This window comes from Bidens hawaiensis, unplaced genomic scaffold, assembly GCF_021521415.1.
Source record: "Bidens hawaiensis isolate Kalapana, Puna unplaced genomic scaffold, B.hawaiensis_p1.1 tig00023222_1, whole genome shotgun sequence".
NCBI lineage: Eukaryota > Viridiplantae > Streptophyta > Magnoliopsida > Asterales > Asteraceae > Bidens > Bidens hawaiensis.
The window spans coordinates 259668-282611 of NW_027493642.1; the positions used below are offsets into that span (position 1 = coordinate 259668).

Genomic DNA, 22944 nt, shown 5'->3' on the forward strand with positions numbered 1-22944 from the left:
TATTAAATATATTAAGTTTTTAATTTAATAAAAACTCGAAAATGAAGTGATATCAAAGGACAAAACTCAAAGGCAAAACTTGGATGTTTTTTGCTTTTTACTTTTTAATTTTTATCTTGTGAACTTATAAACCCAAAACCTAGTAACTACAAACCAAAACTCGTTTATGTTATCTTCTTCCTTTTGTAAGTATAGATTGCCAGAAAAAAATGAAATCCGATCAAACCTTTTCACTTTATCTCCTTTTATATTCAAGGGTATCCTAATTCATAAAAGGAAAAGGAAAAATATTTATTTAGCACTAACTTTACACTTTGTCGTGAAAGTTAAGGGGTAACCCGTATATCCGCCCCTGCACAAAAATATGAGGAACTTAATCTATGTGGTTATCTTATTATATCCCTATGTATCATGTTATGTTATGTTATGTTATGTTATGTTATGTGTTATATACTCTTATAAACAAGGAGAACGTGGGAAAATATAGCCATATAAGTATATAACAAACATATTAAGGTCGTGGGTAATTAATGGGGTGAAGGAAGGGGCGTGGTTCAAGTGGCGGCCTAGGTGGTTCGCGATCACCACTACACCCATCAAGTGATCAGGGGCACGGACAAGCCCTGCGGCCTAGGTGGTTCGCGATCACCACTACACCCATCAAGTGATCAGGGGCATGGACAAGCCCCGTGGCCGGGACCGCAGGGCAATAACTAGCCGTTGGCTAGTTGGAGGTTAAAAAAATAGTCGTTGGCTATTTAAATGTTATTTTTTACAAACCTACTATAAATAATTACCCCATTTTATAACAATAACACACCATTCTCACTACATTTCTCTCTAAGTAGCTCAAATTAAAAACCATGTCGGGGTCGGGTTACGGTAATATCAAAATCAACGACACTCAATTTCCCGAGGGATTGAACTACATGGACGACAATCGTTTCAAGGGTTCATGGATATGTCACAACCCGATTATTCGGTCCCGGAACACAACCGGAACCGGCACCGGAGAATGCGTTTTAAACGTTTCAACGCTATTTATGTATTTTTTATTTTCCTTTAGATTTTCCTTTTTATTTATGTTGTAATGAAGTATTTTAATTTATAACTATGTGCATAACAAAAAAATAAAAAATCAATCAAGCCCCGGATCACCTGGACCACTACACCCTCTGAAGCTTGGTTGAGGAGCTTGATCCAGGGCCATGTCATCGCCTACGTGTCGGGTTTTGATTAGATCACTTGGGGCTCAACCAAGCTCCATTACCCTTAGCCTAAGTATATATGAAATGACAATCCTTATGAATATCTAAATTTGTGTAGAAATTAAAACTTGATTAATAAGTTTTATGTGTATAATGTTTTCCAAGTTTTCGAAATAACAAATTAAATTGTTCGATGTCTTTAAAAATATTTCTATCTTCTAAAGCGATAGGATTAAGGGTTTATATGATTGATGACATGATTGTTTAAATATCTATATATAAAACAATTACGTTCTTTCTTTCATTTACTTTTAATCCATTTAAATCACTTTTAAAGTTTTATCGAGGGTGGTGTTTGTGTATTGATCAAATAATGTATATCTAAAAGATTGTTCTTATCCAGCTCATCAGCGACGGCGAAATTTTGTTTAATTGACAAATCTACCTATACTAATAAAAGAAAATAATTCTGACACATTGCATTATGAGGTTAACTCTCACTATCAAATTTCCGCCAAAATCATTTCTCTTCTATTGATGGAAAAGAAAAAAAATTGGTTCTAAATATAGTATTGATTATAAATTCAACATACGGTATTAATTGGTCAATCTCCATTGATTGAATTATTAATACCATAAATTATATTCTAAACATAATTAATATAAAAAAATATTAATATAATAATTACGTGTCTAATATATTTTCTTTAAAATTGAAATGTATATAAAAGAGTTTATGTTTAAAAAGTATATTAACATTAAATTTTTTGAGACATCTTCATATTAAAGAAAACTATAATAATTTTTTAACAAATATTAAGTCTTAAAAATCATAGACAAATTTTCCATTATTTATATTTATTATAAGACTATTGTAATAGTTGAACAATACTGTGTTTATAAGGACAAAATGAAAGTTGTTTAAAAAAAATATATTGTCTTTTTTGTCTATGAACGGGTATGAAATGTATAACATTTTTGCAAAAAAACTTATCTACATCTATCACATCGAAATTACTCATTATTTTAAATGTTGCTTCCAGTGGCATTGCTTCATTATTGTATACTGATGATAGAACAACCCATTTTCGATTTAAAATTCAAATATATTTGATGATATAAAACGACTATATTTGTAATACATTTTTTATATAATATAAAGAGACTTAATTATCTTTTTTTTATTTGTATTAAATTATTCATTGTAATTTAGTGTAACTCACGGGATTATCCAAATTATAAAATTACAAATAAATTAAATAATTACGTAGCGTATATGAATATAAACTTGAAATCCGAATCATGTTTAAAGTTCTAACTTTCATCCGTTTGACATTTTCTAGTCAACACTTCTTTGAACCCTTAACAAATTTAGCAATAAATCTATTTGTATTCTCAAACTTTTAAAAATACTTAGATATTCCAATTTTGAACCGTAATAAATGGTTTGTTAATTTGTAGATTTCATCAAGTATTTTTGGAATATATAGTAAAATAATATATTAATATATATTTTGAAATAGAATGTAAAAGGAAAGTGAATATGACATATATTAGGGTCAATTAAGATATTGGTTTGAGAGGGAAAAATGTTGTGAGGTTTAACCATAAACTGACATGTGTCATAGTTATTTTCTTTTATTAAAATAAGTAGATTCATTGTAATTTATACATTAATGTATCTCGTGTAATACACGGGTTTCTAAAGCTAGTTTCATTATAATACAAAAAATGCTCTCTTTAAATCCGCGCTTCTATATATAGTAATTTTATCTTTACAAATTTCATCATTCTGTAATTACACCATTGATGGTCCCTAGAAATATTTGGACCACATGTACTTACACTACTATTTTGATTAAAATGTTAGACGCTCTTGTCAAGTTAAATGTCACTCTTACGTGTAGTGGGGTAGATTAAAAGCTGTGCTGAATAGATTAAAAGCTGTGTTGAATAAAAGTTGTATTGAATGCGATTTTAATGATGGTGCCTCGGTATAATTGATTAAAAGTTATGCTGAATAGATTAAAAGTTGTGTTGAATGCGATTTTAATGATGGTGCCTCAGTATGAATTCCCGATTCATCATAATGTCTCTAACCTAGAAAATCATAGAATCATAGATACTTAAAAAACTTCAATAGCCAATTAAAAATCTTAATTTAAATTCATGATAAAGTCTTAATCAAGGTTTCGTGTACCGAAAAAAACAAATATCACGTCGCAACGTCACATATAGTCTAGATTGAAATTTCGTTGAAGATATTAAACATTAAACGAATATTATATTCGAATATCATGAGTATGAGTATATCAATTAAAAAATTAATTGTTATCTAGGTAGGTATATGTCTATACTTATTTTCTCTCCGAATTTAGAGTGGTGCGTTGAAAAACATTTGTTTTTAATTCTTAAAAGTATCATTATACCAATTTAATAAGACTTTTAAACAAAATCATAATCCTTTTAATCATAGTTAATATCCACTTTGGTCACGTCATACCTTTTTTTTAAACAATCTAACTCTTTTTTATTTTGGAACGACCAATTAAATAACGTCGGGTACTCCGTACACGTCCTCCATTGGCTAAAGGTAGCCCAAGCCGGCCACGAGTACTGACGGACGGAGCCCCTAACGGTCCATCTATTGAGGGATTCCCCGCATAAAACCCGACTCTCACGCCCGCCAAAACGGCACGACAACGAGGAGCCGGTAAAATCGGGTGAGATCAGGACTCGAACCCTGACAAGCCTGGGTCATCCCTCATATCTCCCATATAAATTGGTGATAGTGAGGTTTGATCCCTCATATCTCCCATATAAATTGCCAAAGATTTTGATTTTTGATAAAAAAAAAATATATACTTGCTAATACAATTACAAATTTAGTGTAAAAGGAAGTTTTTACCTATTTGTAACATATTTGTGTAATATTAGTTATGTAATTTCTGTAATTTTAGTTTAATTGTAATTGTATTAACAATATATGATCAATTTGTTGACTGTATTTCACTTAATGGTCAAAGTTTAAAATTTTCAACAGTTACCCGTGTAATACACGGGCCTCAAACTAGTATTAATAATATAGAACAAATGGGAAGGTTAACGTACAAACGAAATTAGCATGCTAAACGTGAGAATCAAGTAGAGTAATTATATATACAAGTAGAGTAACTATGTAATTACATCATAGAGTAATTACATAATTACTCTACTTGTATTTATAATTACTCTACTTGATTATCACATTTAGCGCGTTAATTTCATTTGTATTTGATCCAAACCCATAGAACAGGAAATATACTATATTCGTTTAAATAAACCTATCAGATACACACACTAAACTGGTTAAAAATACAAGTCACTATTATTACATTCTAAAGTTCAAACCAAGTTTAAACCCTTGGGTTTGAAGAAACATGCTAACTCAAAAAGCCCTTGAGCCCAAGTCATACCTTCTTTCGCTTTCTCCTCAAGTTAGGCATAGCAGAAAAGTAACTAACAGGCCTAATCCCATCATCATCCTCTTCATTATTTTGACTTTGACCCGCCGCTAACCCGTTGCATCATCTTGGCTAGTTAATGCTTCTGACCCTCTGCAGTCAGAGTCTGGTTCATTCAGTGGTTCGGTTGAAGGGCTGCAACCAGGTCCTCCTGCCTCCTTGTTTTCCTCATCTTCTTCCAAGCAAAACCCGCCCCCTATATGAAGGTATTCTTTTGATAATTCCGCCTCAGGGTCATCTTTATCATTTTGACACCAATCTTTACCCATATCCGCCACATCAGCATCTACTCTGCTTTCATGATCCCCACTGAATGCAGTCTACAAAGAGTCCAAACTAGGGTCAAGCGTCACCCCATGATCTTGTGTCGTAGGTTCATCAGTTTCAAAGTCTTCGTTGTATGAAGATATCACCGACTTTTTAACACGTTTTGACTGATAATAACAGTAAGTTGATCAGAAAGTGATAAAAGACATATAACTGTTTTCCGAATCTAATGCGTGTGTTTACCTTTCGTGGTCCGAGTGTATGCTCATCATGCACTTGTTGCACATGGTCACTCTGGCTTTCTTCATCAGAACTTGTTCCAGAAAGTTCGAGATTATTCTTCTTTTTCCTTCTTCCTCTTCCAACTGATTTACCTGTTCCTTTAACACTTGAGCCTCTTTTGGTCTTTTTACTTTGTGTCTCTTGAACCGACAATTCCGACTTTTCTACATCATTATTATCTTCTGCATGCTTAACTTTCTTTCTCTTGTTCCCATTTGATGCATTTGGCTGCTCGTTGTCATCCATTAACTCCGAGCTTTTACTCCCTGCCATTCCTTTCACGGCTTTGCTTATCCTCTTGCTACGAATTTTAGCAAACCTCTCGTTAAAAGTGTAAAACGCTTCCAGTCGTAATTGAGTCTGCACAAAACAAAAGGTCAAAACCAGACATTTTTCCTGAACTTTTTAAATTAATTAAAAATTAGGATGATGAAGATGGAGCACCTCATGTTTGTTGTACTCCTTTAAAACAGGTTGTAGTAACTCATCCGCCTTCTGTGCACCCCAACCAAACTTCTCAAAACACAATCTTTACAAAAACAAAGATTAAGAAACATTACAAACCGAGTAACAAAGTTATATTATGTACGGAAAAAAATATTTTTAAAAAAACGCTCACTTGCGAAGAACAAATAGATCTGGCTTTCCCCATGAAAAAGGTTCTGTTGACTTGTCTACTTGTGGAGACGTGTATGCAGAAACCACTGCATCACTTGGAAAAGTGGACGGAATATGCCAGTTTTTGCTCACATTTCTCTGTATAAAAAATATATTCAAACTAAGATCAAAGATGAAGAAATCATTTTAAAAATAATGATAAGAACGAGAAACAAGTTTATTTTACATGTGTGTCCATGAAAATCTGCTTCAGGTCATCAACACTGGCATTTGACCCTCTTTTCCTTGTATTTGACGAGTCAACTTTACCAAGGATACTTGGATCAGGAGATTCAATCCACTCACGAAATTTATGTAGCCCGTCTTCCTCGGGAAAAGCATTTATTACTTCTACTGCATTCACAATGCCAATTCCACTACACGATATTGCATAATAATCAGATAACCCAAAAAAATATTTTGTTTCAAAACAAAATAAAACTAATGACAAAGATTGTCGTACCTGATACCTTCGGTGTAATCACTCCCCAAAAGCATTGCCATACGGATTAACTTTTCTCTCGTTAAGCCAAGCTCCGTTTCGATGTCCTAAAAACCATACCAATACTCATCAGATAAAATCAGATTCGACTATTTAAAAATTCTACAAAAGCTCCATGAATATTGCATTTAGTAATGGGGCTGATATATTTGATACATACCTTCATAAAGTATGTCTCTACATATTTTCTATCATCAAATATGTTTTTGTAAACACTTCTTGCCCCAAACAACAACACATCAGAGTCGTCAGTGACAACTCCATCAACAAGCTTTTCAAGTTCCATGTACGCACATTGAGCTTCCGCTTCCATTGGAGCAATGATATATGGCAATCCAAACATTTGAAGAAGCTCCTGAAACATATATAAACAGAATTAACTTCTTTTCTATTAGCATTTGTATCATGTGGACTCTAAAGATGCTAAAAGACTGCTTGTGCTTACCTGGCATTCGGTAAACATGTCACCACTTACAGACTCTGCATTCCGTTCAAGCCTTCTTTGTTCATCACCCAGATCGATGCTTTCCTTGTTTAAATTTGCCATTTCTTCCTCTATATTAGCCTTAGCGATTTCAACCTGTTCATCGCTCAGATCATTGATAACAAATCTGTTGGCATCTTCTTGTATTTGCACGTGAGCTGCATTACTGTCGCGTTCCTCTGCAACCTTCTGCACAATATCAGATTCGGATTGTGACTTGTTAGAAGAAGTTCCTTTAGGTTCTAGTGGCTCGGAAACATGGTCAACCATCTGATCTTTGACCTCACTTTGTTGAGGCTCAGTGAAATTAACATCAGGTGAATTAGAAATATGAGTTCGAGTAGTAGATATATTATCAGAACTTGTGACATTCTCAGCCTTCTCTCCACAATTATCTTCACTAACTCTTTCTTCTTCAGTTGTTTCCACACGTCTCTCTCCTTGAGAATTACCATCATCACTTGCAGCTTTAACTAAATCATGGTGGTGTATCTGATCGCTTTGATACGAGGTTTCCATCCGCACTTCCATTAAATCTGGATCATTTAAAATAGTTGCATCCACATCAACAGATGATTTGTTTGAAAGAGCAATCTCTGAGGATAATCTTGGAGTATCAATATCTTTATCCGCTTCAGGTGCAGATGATGCATCGATATCTATCTGGGACCTCACATCCACCATACTTCGTCTAATTGCTTCCTGAAAATCCATTTCTTCCAGTAAATCACCTTTTGAAGCAGGCTCCTTTTGCTCTAACTCATGTGCAGAGCCTAAATCAAGTTTATTATCAGAAGGTCCTTCCTCCCACTCCACTTCACTTTCATCACCTTTAACTTCTCCGGGCATTCCCTCTTCCCATCCACAATCAGAAAGGTTAATAACGGACTGCTTCTCAGATAACGTATCATGAGGAGTCACTAACTGAACAAATATATCATCATCACTTTCTGCAAACTGCTTCTCATTATCATCATCAAATGACACCTCTATCAATGTTCCATTAACCGGAGTAGATTCCTGATTTGTTTCGATACTGTCTGCAAATTGCTTCTCAATATCATCAAATGACACCTCTATCGATGTTCCGTTAACCGGGGTAGGTATCTGATTTGTTTTGGTGGAGAAACCGAATTGATCCTGATATGAAGTCTTATTCGAATCAATCTTATTCTTTTCAACCTCTTTCATTAGATCCAGGTTCCTTTGTAGGTCACAAGTCATACGAATTCCCATAGCTCTCACCTTGCTGACCCGTACACGTCCCTTTCATCTCTGTATGTCTCAACATCTTCAGTAAATGTCTTTTTTGGTCCATTTATGATAGACTCAACTGCTCCGTTTGACTTAATGGTTGATCCGACACTAATAGAACCAATAGATGATTGCCTTGTTGCTATCTGGCTTTGCATGTTGCTAGTTGTCTCAACTCCAGCAGATGTAAGGGATCTACACAGTGAAGCTTGTTACTAAACAAGTGAACCACAAGGGCGCTGTAAAAGTGTAAATTATTAACGGAATACATACTGTCTGTCTCCGGTAAAAGAAGTTGAAAAGATAAACTCTCTGTTAGCTTCAGATGCTATCCGTGAAGTCTGGACCCCACCAACCTGCCACCAGCTACTTTCTGCACTTCGTTAATCTCCCGACGGAAAGCAACTGTTTTGAGATAAGCCTCTATTTGCAGTTCAGAAAATTTTGCAGGGGCCTGCAAACACAGAAACATGTAACGCAGAAGATCTTGCAAGGGCAATAAACATAAGTTAAAAAACAAATACCTTCTTGACTTTTTGATACTTTTGCCGATTCTCTGCCATCAACCGTTCTCTCATCTATAAAGAACCGTATATTAGAAATACACCAAAGAAAGCTGTTGAAACTCACAGAAGACGTGAATGATGTTAATATTTGTACTTACTTGCACTAAAAGATCAAGTTGCATAGACGGTGGTAAAGAAGCTAAAACAGCAGGATCAATCTTTCCTTCCAGCGTTGGCTGAATAATTAATCAAGTAGACTTAACATTAAAAAAATGAACCACCAGAAACATAGTAACTGCATTTTTCTGTGGCTTTTACAAGCTAAACATCACAAGAGTAGCATACTGATTCTACTTCAACATCAAGGACATGTTAAGTTTTATACATCTAGTTGCTAATCTATGTTCTCGTCGCACGAGTAACTTTTTGATCAATAGAACTTAAGTCTTAACATTTTTAAATGTTTGTTAAAATCATATTCCAACTTTTTGACATTACTTACAAGTAGCATCTCCTTGTCATCTTCTTCATCTTCATCTTCCGCAAGAACTCCAGCACCAGACGTAGACGCCTCACCTATAAAACCTTCACCTTCCTCCGCCTCAATCGACGCTGCCAACCTATAAAACAAAACTCACATCATCCAAATCCATTCCATAACAAATATCAATACAAAAAATGATAAACGTTCTTAGCTCTTACATTGCATCTAAAGCTTCTTGATCCAAAACTTTACCATCCGGTGGATTCGCTTTCGCACTACTCCCGGAACAATCAACATTATCCGTAACCACCGTTTTACCCTTATTATCCCGATTACTCTTCCTCTGATTCTCCAAAGCATTCGCCAAATCTTTCAACCTCATCGCCTTAAGCTATACAACCAATTATCACCAACACAATAACATTAACTTCTCATTTCTCAAAAACCCCTAATTTAATAACATAATTACATAAACAAACTACTAACATGATTAAGCAGCAATTTTTCGTCGGTTTTCCGAATCTTGGCTTGCGCATTCTCGCGCTGCCGCCTACGCGCGATCACCGTCCTCCGCTTCAACGCAGGCGTGGCGCCGTCGAAAACAAACATGGGTTTGGTCCGTAAAAACAAGAGCTTGCAAATTCGACGAAAGAACCCTAGAATATGAGCGTTTCTCACCATTTCTCCTTGTTCGTCACGCATGGCCTTCATAAACTGAACCATCCATATGCTGGCATCTGTAAAACAAATTCAATACCATTTCAACATATACTAATTGAGCTGGAATTAACTGGTAGTGGCGAATTATTAAATTGATGAATTGTTGTACCGATTGCGAGTCGTTTGCCGGCGAGGGTTTCGACGGAGACACGGCGGCCGACAGGGGATAGCAGGTCCCACAGACCGTGGACACCCATGTTTGTGTTGTCTGATTTAGGTTAACAGTTCTGTTAATTGTTGCCGCCAATTTTTGTGAATTTGGGGGTAAAAGAAGGCCGTGGGGTTGACTATCTAAACGACACCGTCATACAACTTGTATTAAGTGCCTTTCTTTTAATATATTTGCTGTTCAAAAAAAAATACAACTTATTTAAGGTTATTTTCACTAGTGATTCCATGTTCAAAAGAATTTACTCTCACAAAATCAAGTCGTTCGAACTTTGAATCATCATTTCAAGCTAAGTTTTACTTCAATTGATTTGTATCTTTATCTCAATAAAAAAACCCTAAAATCAATTTGAAATTTAAAAAAAAATAAAAATTAACGTCATTAGTTTTTCTTTTTTTTAATGGAGGACAAGTGAGAGTAAATTATTTAAAAAATTTGGGACCACCAGTTGAGATTTATTTAGATGAGATTGTTATAAGCTAATAGCATTTACTTGGGATTATTAAAATCCAATAAACCATTTTTATTTACGAAAGTATATAATAACTAATTAAGTTTGGGCTTTGGTTAATATGTTTGACATAACTAAATATATGGGTTGTATTTCGGGCTCACTAATTTCAGCACACCACTTCAATAAGATATTCCCGTATAATTATTTTCACTCTAATATTTGTGGCGTCTATAATCTATGAAACATTTCTCACCCTCTATATATCCATAAATGGAATCGTTTGAGTGAATTACTTACCGGCTTACCGCAGTCAAAGCCAATAAGAAAAGTCAGGCCAAGAGAGAGTCGTTCCGGTTTGAGCCTAAAATTTGGTGTAAGCATACAAGTATTTTTAGCTTATTGGTAAAATATGAACAAATCATTCATGTTCAGCTCCTTTAAGACCAAGTGTAGTAAACGGGGTTAGTTAATTAAAATACTATCACGTCATATTATTATCACGTAGACAGAGAACGTTAACTAATCCATATGTCATGTGCATAGGATGGGCTTTAGCTACCATCCCCATCATCTTAGAAACTTCAACCTCCAAGGCTCTCTCTCTTTAAACACTTGATTTAAACGTATCTAGAGAATTATAGATGGTCCCATGATTCATAATTGCTTGAGCCCAATTCGTTTGTTTGTGGGAGGATCATTTAATAGTGGGCTGGGCTACCTATTCCACCATACCAAATTACCAATTTAGTGGTTTGATTTGTATGAAATGAAAGTTAGATGAGTGATTTATGCATGCATTGCAAGCTTACGAGTTTATGACCTGTTTCTTCCCGTACTCACATAACCAATAAGGCTAGTAAGACCTCTGGAGCCGATACGGCTGGTAGGACCTCTAGAGCCAATACGACCGGTATAACTCATTTTAAATTTATTATTACACGAGAACGTCCACCCCCTCTCCTCATATTAAGATAAAAAATCAGTTCTAAACTTATAAATCTGATTAAATTTATTAACCACATAATTATGCTTTCTCTGTTCCAAATTCAAGCCATTCTTCCTTTTAAATTATCCGAACCATCATTTCTACATTAATGGCATCAATAACAATCTATTCCAACGCCAATGAAGAATTACCATCCCAGAGAGGTTGTTGTTTCCGGATGCCATGCCGGTGCTGGTCTAAGGGATTATCACCGTTAAAGGAGTGGTCGCAGCTTGTTGCCATTCCCAAATTGAAAACGTTTATCCGTCAGTTTAACACACAACGCTTTAGGCACGGTAAATTCCAATATGATCCAACGAGTTATATGCTAAATTTTGACGATGGTCTAGGGAATTTGGAAGATGATGATCAGTCCGTTCCAAATTTCTCCATGAGGTACTCGTTGATTCTGGTCCCCGGGTCAATGGATTCAGATGAGGATATTCAGCATGTGTTCACCAACCAACTAGGCAAGAATTGATGGCTTTCGCAGCGCCAAAAGGATTATTAGAATTGAATTTTGTACATTGTGTATAAATCCTATATTGTTGATCCAAAATATTTTACAAGCCATAACTAGAAGGGTCCAGGGCCTGTTGATAATCCACAACCAACATAGCTTTTCCTATCGATAGGGGCATCAAATGTTATCAATTTCATAGTTTGTTCATTGAACGTGTCGCCTTTAAAGTAGTTGAAGCGAATGTAAAATCCTTTTTCTTCATGTTATTGTTTGTATGCCACATTATTAGACTTTGTTGTTGGTTCTACAGTTTCACTTAAGACGTGTTTCTACGAATGTAAAATTATAAAACGAGTTGAAACGACTTGCATCAAGTGTTCGGACACAAAGTTAAATGGCAATAAGGCATATATATCTTTCTTCCAAGGCATGACTTTCAAAGTAGAATAAAGTTCATACCCAAAAGTTCAAAACAAGGTCACATTGATAGAAATAACAGTTTACATGACTCACACCATCCCCACCATGACCAATTTTGGAATCATGAAAAAAGCAATAAATCATCCTTTCCTTCATATGAAAGAAAAAAAGATTCTTCATGATGCTCAGGCTTGCCTCCATGGATTACACACACCTCTATACAAAAAGATGTCTTAAAAAGAGGCAGTAGAAACAACCAAACTACCAAAGACATGATAAAAAGTAAAAGAGAATTTGCAATTGCAAAAGCAAAAGCAAAAGATAAAGCAAAGTTTTCTCCTCCATTACACTTAAATTATTCTCTTAAACAGTCATAATCTTAATCATCAAGACACTATAGTTTTACATATGTTTCTTCTTGAACTCTATAACAAAAAAAAAAGTTTGGTTTTTTATTATCATTATCAGTAGTTAATATGTAAGCCATAATACTATAAAGTTTTAATCTTTATCAGTAATAATTTAAGACCACAAGAAAGTTTGAATCTTTAAAATCATGTATTACTTCATTTAAAGTATTGATCAGGTTTTGCACATATAAGCCACTCTCAACTACAAAGTTATCATTTTGAAAGCAGGAAACCGCATATTATTGCTCTATACCGATAAAACTCTCATTTGTAACAAATTCTTGAACAATTAGAAACACCATTTCATGCCAAACCGACGAGATAGTATTATTATTTAGCACTACTAATCAGTAAGAAAAATTATAATTAATAATATTAAAAACAATCAAACTCTTTCATGTACCTTGCCTTCTGCTCATCCAAGGTAATTTCATGTCAACCGAAGATGGATTATGCATTTGATTCTCATCAGAACTTGTACATTTCCCCTTTTTAGACCATAACCATATCTTGGAAACCGAGTAACTGTCGGTTTTAGCACTGATACTAATCTTCTTTCCTTCCATATCATCATTAACTTTTAAATTCTCATCCCCTTCTTCACCTTCTTCGATATTTCCTTCCAAACGGTTTCTTTTATTGTTTAACGCCAGCTTGAGACGCGTATTAACAACCACATACTCGTATGAACCCATTGAATAACACCTTCTTGCATCCAACTTTCTACTACTAGTCTCCCCTGTATCCTTCTCACCTTCGGTCAATTTTCTAAATTTACCAAGCCTAACCATATAAACACCTTTTTCAGCAATCATTTGTTCATGCTCAACAATCTTTTGTCCATCATCCTCGTTTTCCTCCCTCATATCATCAAACTCAAAAATCGGATTATCTAACGAAATCCCAGGGTTAAAAAGGGTATTTCTGCAAAGGGGACACGTCGAATTCGACTGAAGCCATGTATCTATACAACTTATATGAAAAGCATGACTGCAAGTAGGAAGCAATCTCAACTCATCCGACTCAACAAACTCGGACAAACAAACCGCACAGTCAAATGACTCTTTTGCCCCCACAATCTCCTTGTACATGAAAACCGGCAACGAGTCGATAAACGCTTGATCTAAACCGGAATCATGTAAATGAAACAGCTGTTGAAGCTGTCTTTGGAGCGTATCCGAGACGGGACCGGTTGGATACCGACTAGATCGAGTAAAATTCGACGACGAGTGGTACTTATTCAATACTCTCACAAGCAAATGGAGCAAAGCAGATATGAAAAACAAGACAGCTAATATTATAATAATGAAAAGAACAGCTGGACTGATCTTAACACCTGAAGATGATGAAGGGTTTTCTGTATTATGAACAGTAACACTAAATGGAGGTGAAAAAGATGAACCAGAAACAGGGGTTTGTTTCAACCAAGACATTTTAATATGAGTATGACTAGAAACCAATCTTTCTTCTATAAAAACCATACTTTTAACATATAATATGCTAATTACACTAAAAATCTTGTCTTTTTATCTCAAGAACAAGAACCCAACTCAGTAATGATAAACCCTTGATCTAGAATCTAAGAAAGCTATACCCTTTGGCTTGAAACATCACAAGAACACAATGTGTAATGAAAAGAAATGAAATTTGTGACACACCTTAAAATCTTCTGGTTTAATGGCTGAAACCCTAGAATGGAGAGAATCATTAATATCCTTTAATAGGAGAGGGTAAAGTTAAAGATGAGTGATTAAGAAATCTACAAGATGTTGATTTGTAGGTAAAGAAAGAAAGGTTTATTAATATATTGAAGAAGTAAAGCAAAGGAGGATCCAAAGGTGGCAGTCACAGTGACACTATTAAAACATGACTCCAAATTCCAATCGATGAGAAAGGTTCGAGTAAGTGATGATGCCACGTGAATGATGGGAGAGTGACGAGAATCATGTGATACGTGTGATTTTATTTTTCATTTTTATTGTTTGACGTGTTGCGTTTAAAAACTCGATGGTTCACGAGCTCATGTAATTCACACCAAGTATCAAGTATCGTATTTTGATACGTTAGACTCAGTTGTTCTCTAGCAATTTAGTTAATTTTCTTTTTTATGTTTATTATTTATTTATTTATATTATCTTTGCAATTGGTTCTTTGAATGTATGAGAATGGTGGTTGAGGTTTGGGATTGTTACGGTCTAAGTTTTGAAACTTGGTTTAATAGGGTTTTCCCCGCAATGGTTGATGGAATCTTTGATGGTGTTTTTGTGTGAGTTAAACATGTAGCGTCAAAATCAGTATCAACGATTGACATCTCATTTTAGAAAGTTCACTTAGTCATTGTAATTCCTAACGATGTTAAAACAAAAGTCAAACTCATTTTTTGTATATGAGGTTTACCTGCTATTTTTTATATTAATAAATAAGGTTGTGTTTGTTTTTGCTTCAAAGGTCTGCAGAAAGGTTATGTTTGCGGGCGCGCAGACATAAGTTCTTGAAGACGGTTTGTTTAAAAAAAAAGGAAAAAGATCTAAAAACTGTTTATATGGTCTTAAATAATAAGCTAATATCCATCATCTTCAAACTTCTTCGCACTTCTTATTATCCTACCAACATCCAATGTCCATCACCACCACCCACTGTGCGCCACCACCCACCACCACCCACTGTCTGCAACCACCACCACCACCCGCCACCATCATCCACCACCACCCACCACCACCACCGTCCACCACCATCCACCACCACCGTCACCCACTTTCGGCCACAACCACCGTCCACCACCACCACCCGCCGCCGCCGCCACAGTCCACCAGTACCACCCACCACCACTACCCACCATCGGCCACAATCACCGTCCACTACCACCGTCCACCACCCACCACAACCGTCGATCACCAACATTCACCGCCTACCACAATCGTCTACCACCGCCCACTTCCATAGTTCGTACAACACCACCCACTTCCATAGTCCGTACACCACTACCAATTATTTTAGCAGTCTACAAACGTTAAATGACTTCTAACTATTGTTATATATATGATAGGTAACTAATTTTCAGCTTATGCAGACGATATCTAGTTTATAAAACAAACAATATTATATTTTCAGATTACAGACCTTCAGACCACATATTCAGTTGCAGACATAAAATCAGATGAAATCATATTGCAGACAGTTTTTGTCTTTAAAAACAAACAGCACCTAGTGTGCCACTATGCGAGTGTGGAGCTAGCTTAATTGATAGTGTCACTAATCAGGCCCGGCCTTGATCCCATGCAGGGCTCGACCGACGTCTAGGGCACGTTTTCCGTCAGGGGTCACGACTGGGTGACCCTTCGACAACTTGTATTTTCAGTTAATAGAGCATCTAAGGCTGACGGCAGTTGCTGGAAGTTTTTTTGGTGATAAGAAGACATTGAGTGAACACCTGGTTGTCAATGGGCCTTTTCTTATCTTTAAGCCCATTGGTTTTTTCCGGAAAATGAAAAGAAACATAAATAAATGCGCCGTACTTCATTACTCTAGTCCTTAAAATACATAGTGGCAAATATGAAACTAACTTTTAGATTATTTGTCTTATTTAGTTTTTATTTTATTATTTTTTATTCATTGCTTTATTTACTTTTAACGGTTTATTAAATTATTATCCTTTTGTGTAAGTTATTTGTTTCTTTTAAAAATACATAATATAATTATACAAAAAGTTTATATATAAACAAAATAATGGAATTATCGTCGATTTTTTGAAAACTTTTTTATTTAAGGCTCATTTTTCATATTTGATTTGGGCACTCGATATTTCAAAGACGGCCCTATATCACTACTATTTAAAGAGAATATCTCAGGATTAAGTCTGGACAAATATGTAATTTAGTAATTTAGATTTATTAATATAAAACAAAGTATGAGTAACGTGTTTATCGTTAAAAATAGTTAGTTAAATAAACGAGATAGTCAATTATTTGTATTTATTATTATTATTATTATTTGAAAATAACGACTATGATAAATTAATTTGAGGTGAAGGATTATATGGGTTTATCCGATTGTTTTTTATAAATGTGTCAAACATGTTATTAAATATTTTAGGTTCGAGTTAATTTAAGTCTAGCTAAGGATGCAAAACTAAATTCATATGTAAACCCACACCTAATTTCTTAGTCATGTAGTAGCAAGAACTGAATTAATTGTTTATAACCAAAATCGATCAATTATGAAAATATAAAACCTGATGCAATGTTTAGGTTCGTTTCAACCTTAAAAAGAAAACAATGATGTGTCATGTGTGTAGCAACTTGTTGTAACTTGCAATGTTTAGGTTCGTTTCAACCTTAAAAAGAAAACAATGATGTGTCATGTGTGTAGCAACTTGTTGTAACTTGCAATGTTTAGGTTCGTTTCAACCTTAAAAAGAAAACAATGATGTGTCACGTGTGTAGCAACTTGTTGTTGTAACTTGCAAATAGTGGACATGTGCATTTATTAGAAGGATGAATCATGTGAACGTACGAATGCTTTTTGAGTTGAGATCGACAAGCACCATTAGCTACCCATTTAATATTATTAGGTAGAAACTTTGATGGCATTTTAAGATAACTTGTCAAACCAGCAAGAAGCACGTGGCAAATAGCCAAATAGTAGGAGCATATCATTTTGATAACTTAGACATGCCTCACGGTCACAATTAAAGCCAACTTTTTTATAACCTTTATAGTGTTTTATAAAGCTTTGTACATTGAATTGTATGGTATAAAGGAATGCTACTTAGGCCGGTTGTGTGTGGGTTTGTGTTAAAGGGGCGTTAGAGATAAGGTGGTGCACCCACAACGTCGGCTACACCGAGACATGACGTTATGGGGCTAGCGTTATAGGTTTTAGTTAACACAATAACTAGTAATATGGCATGAGAAATGTGGGGTCACCCACTAACAAGTGACAACCGATCAATCTTTCGGTTTTGTTTGTTTTTTGTTATCTCAATCAGCTATAGTTAGTTTGTTAACTCACAAGTCACAAGACCCTAGTTAACAAGTCGGTTAGTTAATGCCTAACCACAACAACTAGCCTTAGAATTTTAACTTTCTCTGTGCAATTCACTTTTCTAATAATAGTATGTGTATAGTGTAGTGGTGGGTTTAAATTAGGATCGCTAATCTTCAATTATAAACTATTTTATTCACTGATCAATAAACGAATACGGTATTAAACTTCATTTTATTTATTTTGAACGATATACCCACAAACAGTCTAAATCTACTCATAAATCTACATCACTTGTCTACTACATGACTAAAACTCACGACTTTTTAGGATTGAAACATCTTATATCACACGCCAAGATATTATTGGGCCAAAGCACTTTGGTACATACGGTCATAAATACATTATAAAATACACAAGATAATGAAGAGAAGTTGGTAAGGTGGATAATTGTGGTTAATCCTTCCATTCGCCTTGCCTGTCAACAATAAACTAATCTATCAATTAGCCTACTGGGTTTATAAACTTTTAAAAACGGGCTTGTTGCACATACCCAAAGCCTTCTCAAAATTAAGCCCGTTTGGTGTAAAGGTCAAAGGTGTTTGTGTTTTATGATTTTATCCACACTTTAAATCATTTATAATTTACGATAGATTGTTGTAAGGGGAAAGTGAATACGATGTTGTTAGACGCCTAAGCTTACACGACAAACCCATCAAAACGACGTAGTTTTGATTAAAAACTAAATTTTATTCAACTTTAGAAAATCTCCAGATTGAGAAAAGGAAAAACCCTAAAACTGATTCCTTCATCCTTCTTCATCGTCACCTGTTGATAATTATCCACATTTTGATTAATCGATCTTAATCCATTCTTGACTTATTCGTTCTTTTTGTTTATTTATCTCCACATTTTGATGAAAAAAAACCCATATATTTCTTAGGAGTAATTGCAATTTTTTCCACGAGTCCTTACAATTATGACTGCTTGGAGATTTATGACAGGAAGCAATAAAATCGTGTATCCATGTGGAGTTATATTCAATATAATTGAATTTCGTTTTTCAAATAACATAAAATTAGTTGGATTAAGTTTGAGGATTAAGCTTATAAGCATGTGATGATGAAGAAGGATGAAGGAATTGGCGATGTGCAGAGCAACGTGGTGTTTTCTTTTTCAGTTTTAGGGTTGTAGATTTTCCTAAGGGGAATAAAATTTAGTTTTTAATCAAAACTACGTCGTTTTGATGGGTTTGTCGTGTAAGCTTAGACGTCTAATTAATTGTTTTCTGCCATAACTCTCCCCAATCTCATTTTTATTGTATAACCAATTTGTTGATCTTATCTAATAATTTAAAGATAAGATTTATCGTGAATGTAAGAATTTAGATTTAATCCTATCGATTTAGGTTTATTACTACTGATTCATGAAAAACCTGATCGATTAATCCAGGAACTATATGATATACCATCACGTTTGAATGATTAATTGCTTTATGCTATCTTCATCTTCATAAATCTTCATTTGGAATTGAGTTGTTAATGTGCAGGGATTCATAAATCTTCATTTGGAAAAGAGTTATTACTTGTTAATGTGCAGGGACGAAGGAAGATACAAAACGAGATTTAGGTGTTTTAAGTTTTTTTAGGGATTTGTTAAACATGAATTATTTAAGTTTTTTATCAAAACTACGTAGTTTTGGTTGGTTTTTCGTGTAAGTTTAGACGGCTTACAGCACCGTATTCACTTTTCCCGTTGTATTAATCATAACATGAATTATTTAGAAATTAGGAGCGTAAGTAAAACAATAAGAAATGCTTGATTTTTTTTGTTTAGTAAACCAAAAAGTTATGCATTATCCATTAACAAATGAATAGTAAAAAAGACGAACAACTAATTTAAAAAAACTCGGATGATATAATTCGTCATCCTATTATATGAGGGATGAATAGCATAACGGAATAAAAAATGTTGAGATTGCGTAAGAAGAATCAGTTTATTCGGGGATTCAAGAGAAGCAGATACATTTCTCAACAATAAGCTTCATTGATACAGTTTGGAGCAATGGTGTTGAAACTGGACTAATCAGTAAGACTAACGATCCAATTCAATACAAATTTGAACTTGAGACCTTCATTTAGGCTAGTGAAGATGTTTGTATGTACTATACTTGCATATTCGTTACTTTTCGCTAAATCTGAGTGTTCATATTCGTTTCCCTCCGAACGCATAAATATTAGTTAGGAAATTAGGGTTTGTAGTTATATTACACTGTATTAAAAAAAATAAAAAATAAAAAGACTTGTTCATGTTAGTTTGTAATTATGTTTACTAGGTTATTGACCCGTGTACAACATTGGTGGAAATATATAAATCGTTAAACAACAACAATTGAAAATTATAATTTCATAAATAACAAAATAACTTTCGTTTTACAATTAACACAAACTTGAAAATTACAATCTCATAAATAACTAAACAGTTCCTTATAAACCACATTTGTAGTTTTATTTGTAACATTACCCTCCTTATCTAATATAAGCATTTTAACACCGGCTCTACTATTCACTCGTGATAAAGCCACATATAGCTTTATAAAATTAAAAATCGTTAATTAAATACACGGCTATAACAAAATAAATGTGATGAATATATATTTCTCATCTATCGAAAAACTAAGGAATATAAATAACTAACCTGTGTTACTGGAGTTTGTGGAGATAAGCCTTCATTAGCTATTGGCGCGTGATTTTCTTCTCCGTCGTAGAATCGATTAACATTAGACGATGTCAATGGACAAGTAACTACATTGGTTTTTGTTATTAGAATAAAATAATGCATAGAATATAATAAAACATAAATAGGTAAAAAAAATCGTTTTATAGTAAAGTTTTTAATATTAAGTTAATTCGTTAATGACTATTACGCAAAAAAATGAATCAAAAGATCCTAAAATATTGAATAAAAATGGACGGTCCTAAAATATTCAAATTTTACAATAATTTAATAGTTTATAAAAAAATTATTACCGTTGGATATGATACGCAATGGTTGTCTAGACGTTGACACTGCACGTTTTGCAAACAAAATTATTATAACATACTATTTATAGAGTAACCTTAAATTAATTACACCAACTCACTAACCATTTGTATTATTCCTTTTATTGGAAGATGATGATTGAGAATTAGTGCGTCTCTTGGATCTTGAAGACATCTAAAATATAAATAAAAAACCATATGATTAACATGTGAAACATATAGAAATATTTTATCATGAAGAGAACATAAAGTTATACAGGATGACGTATAATTATATCGATTATACAAAGTATGTTAATTTTCAAACAAATCGTACATACCTTGAAACTTATAATATCATTCACCTTAAAATGTTATCAACACATCTAAATTATTGAATCTGAGAGTGCATAACCGACCAAGTATTAGGAGTGACAATTTAAGAGTGACATATTGAAATTGTATAACCTCATGTAATCAATATATAGGCTTGAAGTTTAGGTGTGGAAGTTTATAGTAAAAGTACTTTAAGGGAAGATCAAGCTAGTTGGTTGCCATAAATTATGTTTCTTCTATAGAAATATTCATTCATTTGTTAAGAAATGTTTTTTTTATTTGATTTGGCATAAAATAAGTTTGTCGTTACAAAAGATCATTATGATTGTGTAATTTGTTTAACCAAATCAATATAGTATATAGTGTATTTTGTATAATTTTGAGTAGGAATGAAAATTAATTAGAAAATATATTTACTATGAATATCAAAGAATGACCGGTATTTTGGGTAACATTAATATATGAAAAACAAAACCATAGTTGATAATAAATAACCAAAAAATAATTATCATAAAACTTAAATTCAAAACACAATCTATTTTTCATAATGCTAATGTAAAACTTGGGTGAATTTACATTGATTGATGAATTTCTTTCAATTTTAAGTGATTATGAGTTACAAATTATATGTAACTATCAAAATTAAGAAATAGTTAAATTCTTAAATTATATAATAATTTACTACAACAAACTTCCATATGTGAACCTATAAATTGAATAATAATTGACTAACATATACATATAGATATTGACCAAGTAAATTAATAAATGATAACTAACTATTGAATCTTAAATTGAAAGATTAAATATGCTTAAATATAATTTTACTTTTGAAAGTATTAATTTTAATGTTCAACATTCTAAACTAAAATATAGAGATTCCGTTAATAAGTAAATTTTAAATAAAGCAATAAATCATAGGAATATTATGATTAGTTAACGTATGTATGCTAATAATCTTCAAAAATAGTGAATAAGTAAATCACATAGCGTCATGTATTATTAATGTTTATTGTTATGTAACATTAGTACTGCTGTAGTAGTTACATATGTATTTAATTACATGTATATGTATAAAATTGTGAAAGGCAGTATTAGAGTAACCTAATAATAATACCAAAAATAACATTTTGCATTCACCATCAAGATAAAGCATACAAACTTAAGCATACCATATTTAATACATATGCTGTTAAACAGTCTAAAGTTATGTCATTACCAAAACATTGAAATTCATAAACAAAAGTTTAGATAAACGCAAAAGACGATAAAGAAACAGCATAACACCCATGGATGCAAAATGATACTAATTGGCCTTATGTCATCATGTTACATTATTAATACCACAAACAATGTTAGTTATTAAATATATAAAATGAGGAGGAAATTTTTTTTACTAAAAACAAATATAATTTTATAGAATAATACCATCTCGTCTTGTAAAATCATTTCAATGGACCAATCCTCTCCGGTTTTATTGTTGTCCTTCAAACGCCATAGTCTAGGAATACGAACCTTCAGTACACAGTCGTTGTTGGAAACATCCAAATCCTTGAACATGGTAATGTTTGATGTTTCCATGTTGCTGTGTCACAAAAAAAAAAGATTAAAGCAAATATTAAAGATTCAATAACTCATATTTATAATTTGAAGAAAATTAAAAAATCTTGAGAATGACATAAATATGAATGTTCAAGAAAGAAGTGAGAAATGTAAGATTTTCTGTATTCGGTTTTGTAGTATTTATAGATGAGCATATTCTCTTTCAAAATTTGAATTGTTAGATTAAAAGAAAAGGTGTAATTATAGTAAATTTATGGAATAGAATTAGGGATTT

The 22944-nt window shown here is 33.5% G+C and overlaps 1 protein-coding gene and 2 pseudogenes across 2 annotated transcripts; 1 reads left to right on the forward strand and 2 right to left on the reverse strand.

The window, feature by feature from the left end:
• Positions 1–4657: 4657 nt before the first annotated feature.
• Positions 4658–10147, reverse strand: LOC143567130 (DNA repair protein UVH3-like; annotated as a pseudogene). Its single transcript, XR_013141357.1, has 15 exons — positions 9977–10147; positions 9634–9884; positions 9366–9538; positions 9166–9283; positions 8822–8899; positions 8682–8735; positions 8431–8611; positions 6865–8352; positions 6580–6774; positions 6381–6466; positions 6105–6294; positions 5880–6016; positions 5705–5789; positions 5222–5620; positions 4658–5145 (listed from the first exon to the last, which is right to left on the reverse strand). The product of XR_013141357.1 is annotated as a DNA repair protein UVH3-like (transcript).
• A 1437-nt stretch (positions 10148–11584) lies between these two features.
• Positions 11585–11956, forward strand: LOC143567134 (uncharacterized). The gene has a single exon (XM_077053623.1). The coding sequence runs from the start codon at positions 11585–11587 to the stop codon at positions 11954–11956; it is 372 nt and encodes a 123-aa protein (XP_076909738.1).
• A 963-nt stretch (positions 11957–12919) lies between these two features.
• LOC143567125 (RING-H2 finger protein ATL46 pseudogene) lies at positions 12920–14662 on the reverse strand (annotated as a pseudogene).
• Positions 14663–22944: the final 8282 nt, after the last annotated feature.